The 16524-nt window shown below is 38.4% G+C and overlaps 1 protein-coding gene and 1 long non-coding RNA gene across 5 annotated transcripts; one reads left to right on the forward strand and one right to left on the reverse strand.

Moving 5' to 3' along the window:
* The first annotated feature begins 904 nt into the window (after positions 1–904).
* LOC116844841 (histone-lysine N-methyltransferase EHMT1) lies at positions 905–10558 on the forward strand. 4 transcript variants are annotated; one of them, XM_032816910.1, is made up of 13 exons: positions 907–1386; positions 1497–2553; positions 3827–4434; positions 4503–4553; positions 4870–4973; positions 5044–5683; positions 5769–6101; positions 6228–6456; positions 6576–6782; positions 6921–7177; positions 7322–7572; positions 8120–8295; positions 8400–10558. In XM_032816910.1, the coding sequence occupies exons 2-13, from the start codon at positions 1592–1594 to the stop codon at positions 8566–8568; spliced, it is 3987 nt and encodes a 1328-aa protein (XP_032672801.1). In that variant the 5' UTR covers positions 907–1386; positions 1497–1591; the 3' UTR covers positions 8569–10558. The 4 variants fall into 4 exon arrangements, with proteins under 4 accessions (XP_032672802.1, XP_032672801.1, XP_032672800.1 ...); XM_032816912.1 differs by having other exon boundaries at positions 908–2305; positions 2408–2553; XM_032816911.1 differs by having other exon boundaries at positions 905–2553; positions 3827–4431.
* Positions 10559–10703: 145 nt separating this feature from the next.
* On the reverse strand, positions 10704–14347 carry LOC116844853. The gene is made up of 3 exons (XR_004378149.1): positions 13828–14347; positions 11427–11602; positions 10704–11011 (listed from the first exon to the last, which is right to left on the reverse strand). It is a non-coding gene; the product is annotated as an uncharacterized LOC116844853 (long non-coding RNA).
* Between the last annotated feature and the right edge of the window lie 2177 nt (positions 14348–16524).

Here is a 16524-nt window from a genome sequence, read left to right on the forward strand (position 1 = left end):
TAGATCTAAAATGAGATTTCCAGAAAATTTTCTATATGAAATCTTATGAGATTATTATATAAGATATCTTTGAGGTTATTTTATATGATATCTTAATTGAGATATATGAGAAAATAAGTAATGATATTTCTATTAAAATATCATATGAAAAATAGAGAAGCTTTCCCTTTTTAAATTTTTAGATTATAAATATATAATATAATATTATAATTAATAATATAATAATATAAATATTATATTATATAATATTATTATAAATATTATATTACAACAGTAACTCAATATTTCATACAGGAAATTTTTCAGAAATCTCACTTTAGATCTCAATAGAAATTCTTTAGTAAAGTAGATAGCAATTTGTTGCATCAAATTCAATTGTCAGTAATAAAATAAAATAATCTTTAACGACTTCCATATATAATCTGAGACTAATGAAAACAGAGAAGCCAAAGTTTACAAACGATTTCTCTCCGATATGTATGTCTTTATTTATCTATTTTTTTATAGAAAAAATATCCCTGCAAATAAGGATAATTGAAATTGTAAACAACGTGTTTGGCTTTTATTTAGGCCTGTGTCGAGAGACAAGATCCAAGTAGATCAATAGTCCCCATTTATCTCTCTGATCTCATTTATGATACAAAGAGAGAGGACTCCACATATACGCTTAGCATAATTCATGTAAAATAGTGCGTAAAATCTATATGGGCAGCGCTCATAATGGCCGTGCTTCCTCTTCTTGTCCCTTACTTTCGAGCTACGAAACCTCACGTAATATGAATTAATGCCTACCATGATAAATGAAGTAGACGTTATTTGAGACTAAATTAAGCTAACGTTGAATCCCGTGCGCGACACGATAACGGAGAATCGCGGAAAGAAAACAATTCCGTCTCCGCTGTAGCGATCGCCGTCCCTGAGCAATCAATATGGCCTCCAGTCGCAGTCGCTCGCTCGCTCGCTAACAGGGCACGCCAGCGTAAACGCTTCTCTGTCTTCTTCCCTTTTGCCGCCTATCACCCTCTCTCTTTCTCTCACGCGAGACTCTTCCGCAGGAAACTTCGGCGCTGTTGGTTCGGCGGCTTGCATTGCTCCGTGCCGGGATCGTCCATCCGATTAGTCGAGCAGTACGGCTCGGTAACCTCGAGATTCATTCGGACTTGCCTGAAACCGCCCAGGCACGAATGTGTGACAATGTTTCGATCGATAAAAAAACGGTTCAGGAAAAAGAAGCTAGTATCCTGAACAGTGGCTGCATCGCGTACTCGTTCGTTAGAGAGATCGAGGTGTCCGTGTCGTCAATAAGCGTCACTGATAAGCGAGGATCGATTGGAAAAAGTGCAGTGTTATAAAAAGGCACAAGGGCGGCGGAACAAGACTAAAAGGGTAGGCCTGTGATATATGAAGAAGAGGATATAGAAAATAGCATTAAGCTACGCTTAGTAGGTAAAGCAAATTTGAGCAAAATTCGAGTAAAATATATCATGCTTCGGTAGTTGCATCGCCGTGCTCGGTAAAAAAAATCAGGGGATATGAAGCACTTACCGGAAGAAGATGCGCGCCATAGTCGTTGCATGTTGTCCTGCCGTTCATGGTAGCAGCCGTTAGCATGGCCGATGTCGTGTCCGAGGTCTCGGATGGAGCAGTCGCAACAGCCGAGGGTTGCGGCTTGCCGCCATCGTCGGCAACGGAAGCTGCTAACAACGAAGACATTACTGCTAACAAGGGCATCGAGGAAGTCAGCATCCATAAGATCCTCCAGGGTATGACCAGTGAATTCAACAAGAGCGTGAGTTCGGATGAGAGCGACGACGAAATAGCAGTTGTTACAGAAAATACAACAATGCTGCCACAGTCGCCGTCCATGCTTATCGAAGAGTCTGTCGACGACCCAACAGCCGTCGAGAAGCGAGACAAGAAAGGTGAGGACACAGCTGAGAGTGCAGAAAACACTGCAGTTCAAGCTGCACCAGATGAGAATCATAAGGGAGAGGATGATGCCTCCACAGGCCAGCAAGAAACTCCCAAGAAAGAGGCTCTCAAGAAAGAGGCTCTCAAGAAAGAGGCTCTCAAGAAAGAAAATAGCATACCTAGGCTCATTCTGACATTTAGAACAATTGATGAAAACACAGATCACGGTAAGAAGACTAAAATATCCAGCTGTTCTTCTCATCTCACCATGGTTCCGGAAAACTTGAGCAATTGTGATCGGATTAGTAATAGTGGTATGGTCGGTGTCTCAGTAAAAATAGAGAACTCTGATGATAATTCGGATAATGTGGAAGAGTCCTCAAAAAAAGTCAAGGTAGGAAGATCTGCAAAAAAGCTAGAATCTAAAGATGTGACTAAGAATGTGGTGGAAGATACAGAGGAGAAACTTAGTAATACACAGCTTTCTGTCGAGCAGAAGGCTGAGACTACAAAGAACAACTCTGAGAGTAACCCTGAAAGCAACGTTGAGACAAAGCTTGCTGAAGGTACTGAGCAGAAAGAAACTGCTGCACCAGTTACCAGGAAGAGAAGAACTGGACGACCTAGATTGCGAGCACTTAGGTTTCCTTTTTTCTCTTCATGTTTACTAGGGTATACAGGGTGTTACATGTAATGGTATCTACTATTTTTTTTACCAGTTACAATAATCAGGCAGAAGGAAATCCTAGATGCAATTGATCAATTCTCAAATGGCAATAAGATGCAAAGTGAATAAAAAAAAAACAAATTTTATTTTTACTAATATTTAAAAGTAAAAGTATAAACAGGAGATAAAATAATATTTTAAATATAACGTGTAATGAATAATGTTAGGTGCTCAGAACATGTTTGAAATATAATCCATTTTCCACCTTTTTTGTAATATATGTTTCTGGATGCTCTCTAGTGTTATATGTTGAAATTCTCCATTATTATTTTACTGTGTTCTTTTTTGCAGTGAAATAGTAATAAAGATTGAGTTACTATTAAATTTTTGATTTTCTTTATAATATTATAAATAAAAAAAGCTTCCATTTTAAAGAAGCGGAAGTAACTTTGATCTTATTGCAAAGAGTTTCTAAAATTTTTATTATTGTATTTTATTGCCGTTAAACAGTTTATTTACTTAAACTAAAATGTTTAAAATTATACAAAAATTTAATGCAATATTTATTGCAATAAAATATATTCATTCGGTTAAAGTTTCATGTGATTTATCTGTTTATGAGAAATTTAATATTGAATATCGCGATTTTACACATATAATCTTATTTTAGAAGCAATATATATGATATTATTCCAGTGTAACTTCATAAAAAGTGATACTATCTAAGTAAAAAAACTTGCAATTCACATTTTAAATGTTATATATTAGGAAACATGTCATGGAAGAAAAAAAAGTTTATTGCATTGTTTTTGTATAATAGTTGATTGTAGATCAGAAAACTGCTATTTTATGCTTTGAGTAGCATTGTATTGAGTAAAATAAGACAAGATAGTATCATGAAATTAGTTTCAAAGTAACATTTATTATTTAGAAATAAATATATGAAATATATATAAAATAAATGAAGTGTATGAAAAAAGTGAATATATGAAATAAATATATGAAAACGTAATATTATTTGATAAGTAATGAATTTATGAGTAGTTAGCTTGGCACTGAAAATATGTCCTTTAGTCAGCCTGAAAGTAACCTGGTAAATAAGCTTTTTAAAAACTGATAAATTGCATCTAGAATTTTTTCTTGTCCGATTATTGTAGCTAATAAAAATATAGTGAATAACGTTATGGTGAACATCCTGTATTTTTTACATGATGTATATGTCAATCTTGTTCTCTTTTGTGTTTCCAGCGACTCGATGGAAGAACAGCCTTGCCCCAAACGTTCAGCTAGAAGACTTTGTAAAGAAACCTTGAAGAGTACAGTTTTGGAAAGTGCCATGGCGCGCAAAGAGAAGTCGAATTACACGGAGGATATGCAGCGCAAAAAACGGAAGTATAACAGACCAGGCCGTCCGAAGAAAATAATTCCGGGCAGAGATCCGATCAAGCCTGTCCAAATGAGGGTTTCTGATATACGACATCAGGAAGCAGATACGTCGCTGCTGTCCGACAGTGGCGTTAGCGCATCAGAAAACATGTTTGATTCCTCACGTACTTCCGCTACATCGTTGTCGGAAAACAATAGTATAAACGATAATATCAATGAGGATTCGTTGACGTTTTCATCCTCCGAGTTTGCCGATATGCCGAAGCTATCTCCGATGACAAGGAGTTCGGATTCGCAGATCAAGCTGAGCAACTCGATCCGTAGTCCTAGCAGCGATGATGCGTTGGTAGATATCGGAAAGCCGTTCCTGAAGCCTGCTACTGCTGGACGACCCAAGAGGGAAAGGGGTCGACCACGTGGAAGCACTCAGGCTGCGCGAAAGATTGCAAAGGCCGACGTATATGATGGTGGTATGAAATATCTGCATAAGTTGAAACTGTTTTTTTGTTGTACTAAAATGCAACATGTTATTTTGTAGATGGTTCTCCATCCGTCGCAGAGACTGGAAAGCATAATGATTATCCTGAAGGTAAAATGTTAATTTGTAAATTGAAATTTTTCATACATATAAATTTTTCATACATATAAATATATAATAGCGAGAGAGTGAAGTTAAATTTAACGTGAAATTTATTGTAAAGAGTAAATACGACATATATTTTACATACTCGTTAACATGGAAACACTTTATATAATTTTATTACGTTTTATTATGTTCATATTTCATTAAATAAATACGCGATTATATATTTCTGCATTTGATAATATTCATATTTCATTAAATAAATAGGCGATTATATATTTCTGCATTTGATAATATCTTAATTAGACTTATCTTACCATAGAAGGTACAGTACCGGCAAAACGAACTCGCAGAAGCATGGCGCCGAGTCCGAGTCCCGCGGAAGGACAGGCATCGAAGCCAGAATCCACGGCGATCATGAGTGAAGTCAGTATCGTTCTTTTAAACGTTCTCACGTTAATTCGTACGTGGATCCTTATCACCTGGTTCATTTCAGACGTACGCGCAATCCATGCTGTGTTTATGCCAAGTGCGATCTCAGTTATATGTAACAATCACCGGTTCCGCACCGCTCTACTGCACGGCCAACGACTCGATCGACAACAGACTGGTGGGTTGTTGCAACGAGGTGGACAATAACGACGTGACGATGAGACGGCCGAGTGCTCGTATACCTTATATCATCCTCTGCCGCGTGCATAAAGAGCGTCTATTGCGACACAATTGCTGCCCTACATGCGGCAAGTTCTGTTCGCAGGGTAGGTTCGTGCAGTGCATTAACGGTCATCAGTATCATCGCGAGTGCGAAATCTATCCGAACAAGAAGGGCGTGTGTCCTCATTGCGGCAGCGAAAGTACCACTTATGACGTGTTAGTGACAATGAATGGCATGCGAAAGCCTGTCTTCATTCCTACGCGAAAAAGGTTTTCTAAACTCCCTTCTGCAAAAATGTCACTGCCTGGTAAAGGCGACAATACAAAGTTGGCCGAACGTCCACCTAGTCCGCTAATCCAGCCTGACATCATCAAAATACCCGAGCCATCGACCAATAGCGACAGGCCAGAACGCTATACTATTATGAGCCTTTATACATCCGTGAAGAACGGGGATCTGGAAAAATTAGTGAATGTATTAGGTGAGCGAAAATTAGGCGAATAATAATAATAAAAGAAAAGAGTTGAGATATTACATCGTTTGACATATGTTTTGTAATTTAACAGCTTGTGGTTATAACGCAAATCACACATTCCGGGATTACGCTCATCGGACTAGTCTGCATATAGCGGCGGACAAAGGTCATATGTCATGCGTACACGTTTTGGTGCAAGCCGGTGCTCAAATAGATATAATGGACAGGAACCAATTGACACCTCTGATGCTTGCCGCGGGTAAGGGCAAAGCTGACGTCGTTAGGTATCTAGTTAGGGTAGGCGCTGATGTAACGTTGAAAGGCGAGGATGGTATGACCGCTTTGCACATGGCAGCTAAGACGGGTCATTTAGAAGTTTGCAAGATCATCCTGACTGAGTGCAAGGTGCCGAGAACATTAGTAGGTAATGCCGACTTCATTTCTGAGCAGAATATGTATTTGTAAATTTTATATAGATTAGGGAGTTCTTCCCTGAAAAAAAAATAAATTAATAAATCTTCGCCTAAGTTTCTTTATGCTCCGTTTGCAGATTGCGTGGATGATGGTGGCTGGACGAGTTTGATATGGGCCTGCGAGTTTCGCCATACGAACGTTGCACGATTCTTGTTAGATAAAAAATGTGATCCTCTTATCCGGGACGCTGAACAAAACATTGCGCTTCACTGGAGCGCTTTTAGTGGAAGTTCCGAAATTACAGAGATGCTCCTGAACGAAGGATGTGATGTGAATGCAGTAAATGTTCATGGTGATACACCTTTGTACGTTTTAATCCAACATCTATTGCTATCAGTTGGCGAGGAAATACTCGTCAGTAGTTTGGTTAAATTTTAAAAGAATGAATTTTGACTATGTGTAACATTGAAATTTTTTCCTTTAGGCATATAGCGGCTAGACAAGACCGATATACAGTCAGCGTATTATTGCTAGCACGCGGTGCTAAAATAGGAGAAGTAAATGCTGTCGGCGAGACTGCAGTGAACTGTTGCACTGCAGATGGCGATACTATGACTGCCTTGAGATTAAATGCCAAAGTCAATGAACTTTCTCAGCATATGTGGGAAAAAACGGTTAAAATATTGACAAAGTACGAGATTTTATTTTATATAAAGTTATAAAAAGTTGCCGAAAATCGTATTACTTACGTAAAACCTTTATTAACTTAACTCTTTATTCAAAAATAATTATTTTACTCTTTTAATAATAATGTACTTTAATCTATTAGTGATATTTCACGCGGCAAAGAAACTAATCCTATACAATGCGTCAACGGATATGATGGTGAGGACAAACCGACTGATTTTATTTATGTGACGGAGAATTGCTTCACGAGCAACATTAGCGTAGATCGTACGATAACGTCATTGCAATCCTGCCGTTGTGAGGATAACTGCAGTTCCGAGAAATGCTTGTGCGGGAACATAAGTCTGCGGTGTTGGTACGACGAGAACGGAAAACTCATACCAGAGTTCAATTACGCAGGTATATATCCGTTTCGAGATAAGAACTTTCTAAAAAAACGAACGAATCAATACGATTTGAAACTTAGAACAAAATTAGGAAAAATTCATTTCGCGAGAATGGACTTCCTCAAGATTGACATCAACGATCGATTTTGTGTTATAGATCCACCAATGTTATTCGAGTGCAATCCAGCTTGCGATTGCAATAGCATTACTTGCAACAACCGGGTGATACAACACGGTCTCACTCAAAGGTTTCAACTATTCCGCACGATAGGTAAAGGTTGGGGTCTTCGAACTCTTCGACATATCCTCAAAGGTACCTATGTGTGCGAATATGTTGGCGAGATAATCTCTGACTCCGAGGCTGATCATCGAGAGGATGATTCTTACTTATTTGATTTGGACAACCGAGTAAGTTAAATGATTATATCGTATGATTTTCTGCTTCGTGTGAAGCAAATGTATAATTAAGGCGGAGATATAAATGTATGATTAAGGCGGAGATATATTTAGTATCATTCAAGGTCATGCGGTAATACTGTGAAGCAAGATAATAGTGCAAAGCAATGAGAAATGAATCAAGAGAATTATTCGCTTTGTTAATTCTCTGATCTGATGATTTGATGATCCAACGAATATAACGGTGACGTGTGCTCCGGGCTTAAAATAAGAAATTAAAAAATTTAAATTTAATAATAATTCAATTTCACGGTTTCGTTCTTCCATCTCTGTAAATATAAGTAAGATATAAATTCTAGTACAAAAAGAAGGTCTCTTATATACTATTTATATAAGAATTTCAGACATTAAAAACTAAGAATATCGAACTTTTAATCGATCGATTTGATAGCGATTATTTGCTTTGTAATCGTTTCTTATTTTTGTGCAATGTGGTGAATTTATATTATTTGTTTGCATTATACAATATCAGAAATTTTTACTTTATGTGAACACGTAGGACGGAGAAACTTACTGTATAGACGCAAGACGTTATGGAAATATCGCCCGGTTCATCAATCACTCATGCGCTCCGAATCTGCTGCCGGTACGAGTCTTTGTTGAGCATCAAGACTTGCATTTTCCTAGGATAGCGTTCTTCGCTAACCGAGACATCGAGGCGGATGAAGAACTCGGGTACGTTAAAATACGACAGACATGATATCTATTAATTTTATTCACTAATTACACATATCGCCTGGTAACCAATGGATTAATGTAGGACTTGCATTTGTCTTTAGCTTCGACTATGGCGAGAAGTTCTGGATAATTAAGTGTAAATCCTTCACGTGTACCTGCGAAGCCGAGAACTGCCGTTATTCGGAGCAGACTATAAAAGTTACACTGGATAATTATCGCAAGAAAATACAGCAGGAAGAGATGCTGGCAGCTCAAACCTCATCATCGTAACCCTAAGTGCGATTTAGCTTAATTATCTAGAGGTCCGCGATTTCTCTTAATTGTCGGCGGACGTGACGCACGATTTTACGAATCGTCTCGTTGATCACGCGCGCTAGTTTTTTCCCCGTGTATCGGTTTGCCGGGATCGATTCTCACACGCACGATGCGCGAGATTGTAAAAGTACAAATGCAAACGGTTGGTGGTGGGATAATTAGGTTCGATTAATTTTTTCCCCGAATATCTGCTTGCACCGTGAGAGTTGTATACCGTCCGACTTCGCAGCCGCTGAAGCTTCGAAGGTATCGGTCATGCTATTGTTTTTGTCGAGCACCGAATGTACGTCCATGTTGAGACGAGGTTAATGGTCGGTCCACCAACTGACTTTGTTGGCTCGTTGCTTGTTCCTCTCTTTTTTTTAAATCGGAGTTTTAACATCGTTAATTGAATATAAATTGTGTAATTGCGACGAGCTTAGGATGATGCATCGATAAGAAAAGATATACAGGATTCCAATAATACTTTCCATTTATGGTAAAGATATTTTAGCTCGTATTGTATCTACATATTTTTGTATTATAACTGTTAGTTTTGGAAAGAATCAGCGATTTAATTACACGAAGTACAACGATAATGTGCGTACCGGTGAATATATATATGCATTATTACTGCATATTTATTTTATACTGTTGCATTTAATGTTACTAAGTTGCCGATTTTTCATAAAACTAATACAATTATAATACAAAATATGTTGATATGCTGAAGCCATAATATCTTAGCCGGAAATGGAAAGCATTTTTAAAATCCTGAGTACTAATCGAGTTACATTTTGAAGGTGTTTTATGATTACTATGGAAGTATGATGAAATACATTTATCCAGAATCACTTTGTGATTCCCTGCAGTTTGGTGGTTAATAGTAATTGGTATCTTAATAATAAACGTCCGATATAGGAAATATCATGAAGAGTGTAATAACAATGTCATATAATACGTACGAAACATTTTGAGTATAAGAGTCAAATTCAACTGAAAATAAGAACAAATATTCGTTGATTTTTAAATGTTCTGTACGAAACATTTTGTTCATGTTCTTTTTTGATCTCGTATTTTTGAAAAATATCGCATACAATATTTCGATGAAATACAATTCGATACAATTCATATTACTACATGTATACTGTAGCTTTTCAAGAAATATTGTAACAAATATTTTTTAACAATACAGTACTACAAATCTTTTCGAGCTTAACTTGAACATACTGAGTACCACGCTCGATTCGAATATGAATCTTAACGGATTAGAATTCTCTAGTCGCGAACATATACACACTCAGATTACTTAATACAAATTGAATACAGATTACTTAACATTGTTAGTCGCGCGAGTTTTACCCAATCAGAGACAAGATATTTAATAAAATCATTAATTATTATATAATTCAAATTGTAACCCCCAAAAGCGGATGAAGAAATTCCTGCAGAAACTTGCACACGTCACTAAATCTTGGGTGACGTGGTACTCAATATATTAAGGAAATTTGAATATTAATCGCTCATTTATACTTTGCCTCAAGCTCGCTTATATTCTTTTGCCTATTTTTCCGGTAACTGCAAGTCTTTGAAAGACACGACCGTACGAGAAAATGTCACGTTAACCTTTTTTCTCTATTTTTTTTATCTAGGTAACGATAAGCATAATATATGACAGATGGTTTGCATGTGCAAGGTGCGAGAATTTTAAACATGGTTGGAAATATTGTGTGATTGAGGAAGGAAATGTAAACTACCATCGCTTAGGTGAATCAAAGAATTATTGCAGCGCGCGTTCGTGTGTTCCTTATTATAGAGCATTATGCTGTTTTATTCCAATTAAATGTACGAATTTCGTCTGCGAATGAATTTAATGGGATTCACTATGAGCGATGTAGTGCAAAAGATTACACCTTTTTGTACAAATGATTGATTTTTTGTATAATAAAAATATAGTCCTTTTTAATACGTATATTATCTTTTTAAACTAAAATTTCCCTCGATATAGTGAAAAAAGGCAATTGAAATAGCTAAGCAATATTCTTATTTTATCAAGTTACATCTATTCATATAAAGTTCTTTCTGGCAATCTTTACCGTTTAATTTAACATGCACTTTACTTAGTATGTGTTGCTTTTCTCTCTCTTTTGGTGCAACTAAATATTGATCATAGTGAATGTTGAGAACAGAAAGCAATTGCGGATTATTCAATGATTGTCCAACAAAGGTCTATAAACAATTTTAAAGATCAGTAAATAAAGGTACAGACATACTTTGAGAAGAACAAAAAGACTGCCGAGTCTTGAAGCGATTGTTTCGTTGGAGACTTTTACGTTGCACTTGATTCACTTTGTTCGCACTACTTCGTTTTTCCGATGCGATGAAACAAACGTCTTGTAATGAACACAACGAGTGTCACCTTTAATTACACAGATTTATTTGATTGCTGCATTAACATGATTGCCCATCACACAATTTAACATCTGTTTGCGTACGACATTCACTTCCGATAGATGATAATAAATAGAGATAATAAATGATAATAATTATAGAGATCTAATCCGTTAGATAATAGATGGTAATAATTATAGAGATAATAAGAAGACGTAAAGAATATGAAGTGGATCATATCTCTTGTTAAATAAAATAAAATTGCCGCGGATTGTACCGGTCATGTAATATTTAGTACTTATTACAGTGATAAATTTCTGTATGATTATCCATATCATCTCTATATGTTAATTAAGCGATAATCAATTTACTACATATCTTAATAAATTATTTATATTAATTTTAGGATAATTTTTCAAAAATATTTTTAATAAATAAAGTACCATAACTAGGGAATTCTCGAGCGTCGTGCGCGTAGTGATTTGTCCAGTGATCCAAGTGCAGTGACTCGCCGAGAGTTGTAAAGTGCAGTAATTAAAACGCCAGAGTGTAGATTCACAAGTTATTTCCCACGATTTCAGTTAGCCAAAGGTGAGTCCCACTCATGAATTATCATTATCTGGAATGTCAAAATTAAGTTTCGCGTATTTATTACGGCGAGGTAGCGTTTAATGATTCTCGAGAAAGAATATCTCGCGAAAGAGGGCATTTAGAGTGTAGATCAAGGGTGAAGTGGTTGTGACAATTCAATATTCAAATCACTGTGCTTTGTATTTCTGACCAAAGAATTTGACGTACAAATCATCACCGAATCGTGAGTAAATTTCGTTTGGTTGTCGTGGCAGAATATCGTTGAATAGTCGAAAGTCAATATTCACCAATGCCGGGTGTACCGAGTGAAGTTTGCGCGGTTGTTTGTTTTAGAAACTCAATTGGCCTTTAATGGTGTCGCGGTGAGTTGCATTCGGCAAACTGTCCTGTTTCTCTCACGATTTTAGCTCAGCCAAGGTAAAGTCCAAGGACGAATTATCGTCCCCGTGAATGCCGAATATGAGTTTCAGTGTACGTCGTAGCAACGTGCCGATAAAAAGCTCACGAACATAAAAATCTCGCGGAACGGCGCTTCGAATGCGTGGGACAAGGACAGAGCGGTTAGAGCAGTTTCGAATTATTGCGTTTTACGCTCTCGATCGAAGGAATGTGTCATTCACGGAAGTGCCGCGTTTTGTTTGGTGGTTGCGGCATAATATCGTCGAATAATCGACAGTGTATTTCGCGGGACAGCTCGTCCAACGTACGAGAAAAGGACAGAGCACTCTTAACAGTTAGGATATTTTGAATGTCGAATCATTGGCTGCGTTCAGAAAACATAGCTGATCAGTGAGCGGTCAGTGATTATTGGTCCTTACTGTTAGATCTCTAACTTTAGACCAATTATATTGACGAATTGCTCAACTGTTATGCAACTGTTGAGTTCGTTGAACGCACCCATTGTATTTTACACTCTCGATTGAAGGAATCGACATACGCGTCATCACTAAAAGTGCCGTAAATAAATTTCGTTTGGTAGTCGCGGCGTAATATCGTCGAACAGTCGACAATGAAATCACCGAGATACTCCTAAAGACTGTCAACCTTGGGTAAATTTTCGATATGACCAAAGGGTCCGGAAAGGCCCGGAGGTAATTGAAGAACAATGACAATACCGACCGTTTTTCATACAAAGACGCTTCTGTCTGTTTATGTAACTACTCTTACGAAAAAAAATACGAAAAAACCCTCAATTTTGAGGGTTAAAACTCAAATTTAGGTGTTTATCTCCAGTTTTTGGGTGTTTACATCTAAAATTGAAGGTTTTTTCGTATTTTTTTCGTAAGAGTACACTATCAACATATAGTATTGGACGGAGCATTGTGCTGAAATCGTATTGATAGATGTAGAAAGAGACAAAACGATGTAAGATAACAGTAAGAATATAGGATATAAGAAAAAGATGAAATATAAAAATGTACAGTGAGATTTCTCCGTGTCGCTAAAACCCGTAAGGCCGACGATCTTTTCTAGTACCTCGTCGGTGGTGAAATTCACGGGAGGGCGCATCGAGAATGTCGAGTGAAGTTGGCGCGTTCCAGAGTCCGAGATCGAGAAACTCAATCGTGCTATAATGGCTACATGGCGGTGCGCGTTCGGATCCATTGTCCTACATCCGTCGCAATTTTGATTCGCCGAAGGTAAGCCTCGAGCTTGAATTATCGTTTCCGTGGATGCTGAATGTGTGTGTCGCGCGTGTGCTGACATGGCGACAAAAAAGCGCAAATATCTCGCGGAGCGACGCGTCGGGAGTGTCAGAGGACAGAGCGACCTTTGCGGCTAGAGTACCCTTCGTAATACAATTCGTTGCGTGTTACGTGTTTGCAATCGAAGAATTTGACGTTTGAGTTATCACCGGGAGTGCCGTGATTAAGCATCGGTTGGCCGTCGTAGCGTAACATCGTCGAAAAGTCGAAAGTGAATTTCGTAGAGCGGAATGGCATGGCGGGAGTGAAGTAAACTTTATTATTCCGCGCGTTCATTAATCCGAGAAATTCAATTGCCTACTAATGGTGACTCGGTGACGCGCAACCGGAAAGCCATCTCTCGCGATTTCAGTGGGCAACGGGTGAATCTTGTGCGCGAATTACCATCTCCGGGAGTGTCGCATGAGTTTCGCATGTCGTATCAAAGCGCCGCTAAAAGGCCACCGAAAATGAACATCTCTCGAAAATGTCGAACAAAATATCGCGCGTTCGTTGTATTACGACAGTACGAAATTGGACTCTTTACAGCACTGTGCTTCACACTTACTTGCTTAAGAAGAACACCGCGCGTGAATCGTCACCAGGATTGGGGAGCGGAATGCTACATGTCCATCGAGGTATGTAACTTTGAATTCGAGTTACTGTGTTTTTTCTCTTTGAGCCATCGAAGAATAAAACGTCGATAATTCCAACACACATACACACATATGTCACTCGCGACGTTCATATGTTTCACTCACGAATCGAAATCAAATATCAGTCGATTAATTTGTTTGAAATATCAAGAGTAGAGCACATTGCCCGAGGTTATAAGATTCAAAGTAAATGTAGCTTGCGAGAGATGAGAAGCAATGTGACATTTCACATAGTCAGAAATAAATATAAAAAATGTTCACTCTCAAATATCCGATTGAATACATGAAACTCTTTTTTGAGACTATTTTTGAGAAAACTTTTATTGATTGATAATTAACATTCGTGCTTCACAAATAAATTTTTAATTTCTCTCAAAAACGCACAGTCAAGAATGCTCGTTTTCAGATCCAAAATTTTTTCAGATGCATTGATCATCGACAACGCGTGCTTCCAATAAAATTCCAATTTCCTTCGAGTTAAAATTTCAATAGTAAGGATCGTGTGGAATGTCTCTAGGAATATCAAACATTCGAAAAATATCACGCGCAGCGTCACCAGCACGTCATATTAGCACGATATCTAAGGATAGTAACTGACACATAAGTAAACACAAACACACACGGTGGCCAGTGGTAGAAACGTTGCTCCGCGCGCAGCACGCATCAGCACAGGGAGGATACGCACACACTCGCGTCTCTGTGTCCCTGAGCCTCACGGACATGGTCGCGTGAGTGTGCGTATCCCCTCCCGTGCTAATACATGCTACTCGCGGGGCGAAGTTTCCGTCACTGACGGTGGCGCGCGACCGCCGGCCAGCTCCGGGCTGCGGCGCGCCTGCGCCTTGCTCGAGCCGCCGACCGAGGCGCGCGCCGGCTGGCGATTGGTCGGCGATCGACCGTCGCGCGCTAGCTCCGAAATTCAAGTGAAGACGCGGCAGTTAGTGTAGAGACCGTGGAACGCGCTAGCAGGCGCGACGCCGTGTAGTCCGCGTAGGATCGTAGATCTTTTTTTCACCTGTTCGGCCTGCGCGTCCGCGACGTCCTGTGTTCTAATTTCTACACGCGACGATCGTAATACGTATATTAGTGATTATTTGCTCGCGCTTCAAACCCCGCCTGCCTGCCAGCGTTTCGTTTTGCTGTCGCGGAGATTACGACGAGGACGACGAGAACGACGACGACTCGATCTTTCGTCGATTTTTACGCGAAGCGCGGAAGCGGAAACGCCGGAGTGTCGTACGCCGATGATGATATTATGTCGCGACGCGGTCGATTCGAGTGTGAGTGTGCACTAGTGCCGATTACGGAGCTGCTGGAGATCTTCCACGAGGGACTAGTATGACAACCAGCTGACAGATGTATCCTTGGTCTCCAAGCTGCTCACGGCGTTGGCGGGATCGAGCGGATTGAGTGGACTGAGCGGATTGAGCAGACAATAGAAGGTTAGTGTGTACGATATTCATCATTTCGCGAGAGATTCGATAAACCGAGATGACGTTATAGTACTCCATTTTGTGCAACTCTCGAGGTACTTGTCGTGGATTTTTATGGTTTCGCGACGTGCCTTTTCATAATGCGAGCTTTGCTCGGATATATGATAGTTTTCTCGTGTATATATCGTAATTTACAATCACGTATTTCGTATTACGCGAAGACCCACTACTCTAGATTTTACTTTATATAATGTTAGCTTGAGGGGAATTCTCGGCTTGTTCTTTTTGCTCTCGAGATTTGATCGAAGAATTATTCTATTTCGACGGACACAAATCCCTCCGCGAAATGGAATCTGGAGATCGACTGTCGCGTCCGGATAATGTCCGTTTCTTTGTTTTTTCCTTCGCATATAATGCGATCCAAGAGTCGTTAAGCTTTCTGGTCTGACACATTTGAAGGCAATATTGTTGATAAACCGATGAACTTTTTCGTAGTACATCAAATAATTTATTTTATTTAAATAATTATTTAAATATAATTCTACAAGAGTTTTAACATTCTTTATTAAAACGAAAATTTTAGTCGAGATTTTACTGTGAATTCACTTTTTTTTTATAAAATTTCCGAGTTGAATTTTGGAATTTGTTAGTTTTAGAAGTATTTATTCATATGCTTCAAATAATCTTCCTCGGGCTACAAGTCTCGTGTTTTTGAATCTTTTTCTGCTTGGGTCTCCGTTTGTTTTAGTCACTATTTGGTACTAACGGATATACAATTGTGATCTCTTCATTTAGAATTTTCAACGTCAATAAAATGTAGTAAATAATTTATAAGAAAATAGAACATGTTGTTTTTCGCATCTGTTCCTTAATTTTTTAGCTTTATCTATGTATTCTTTGCTTCTTATTTCTTGTCCTCTATCTTTTTTTGGTTCAAGTCTTAAGGTTTCAGTTAGAAAGAGATAAAGAGAAGGAAACAGGAAGCATCACATTGTAGATCAGGCTTTAAGTTTCAATGGCTTTTGTGGAGAAGACAATAACAAATAATCTTTTGTAGCATTAAAGAAAGAAAACAAGAGACTAGTTCGTATATTGCTATACTTTGAGATTTTTCATTGATCCTCCAAATTTGATGGAATTTGAAGAATTAAAAAAAATTTCCGTCTTGAGATAGCT

The sequence above is a fragment of the Odontomachus brunneus genome, unplaced genomic scaffold (genome assembly GCF_010583005.1).
Source record: "Odontomachus brunneus isolate Ranch 3 - 2012 unplaced genomic scaffold, Obru_v1 Obru_scaffold_047, whole genome shotgun sequence".
In the NCBI taxonomy this organism is placed as follows: Eukaryota; Metazoa; Arthropoda; class Insecta; order Hymenoptera; family Formicidae; genus Odontomachus; species Odontomachus brunneus.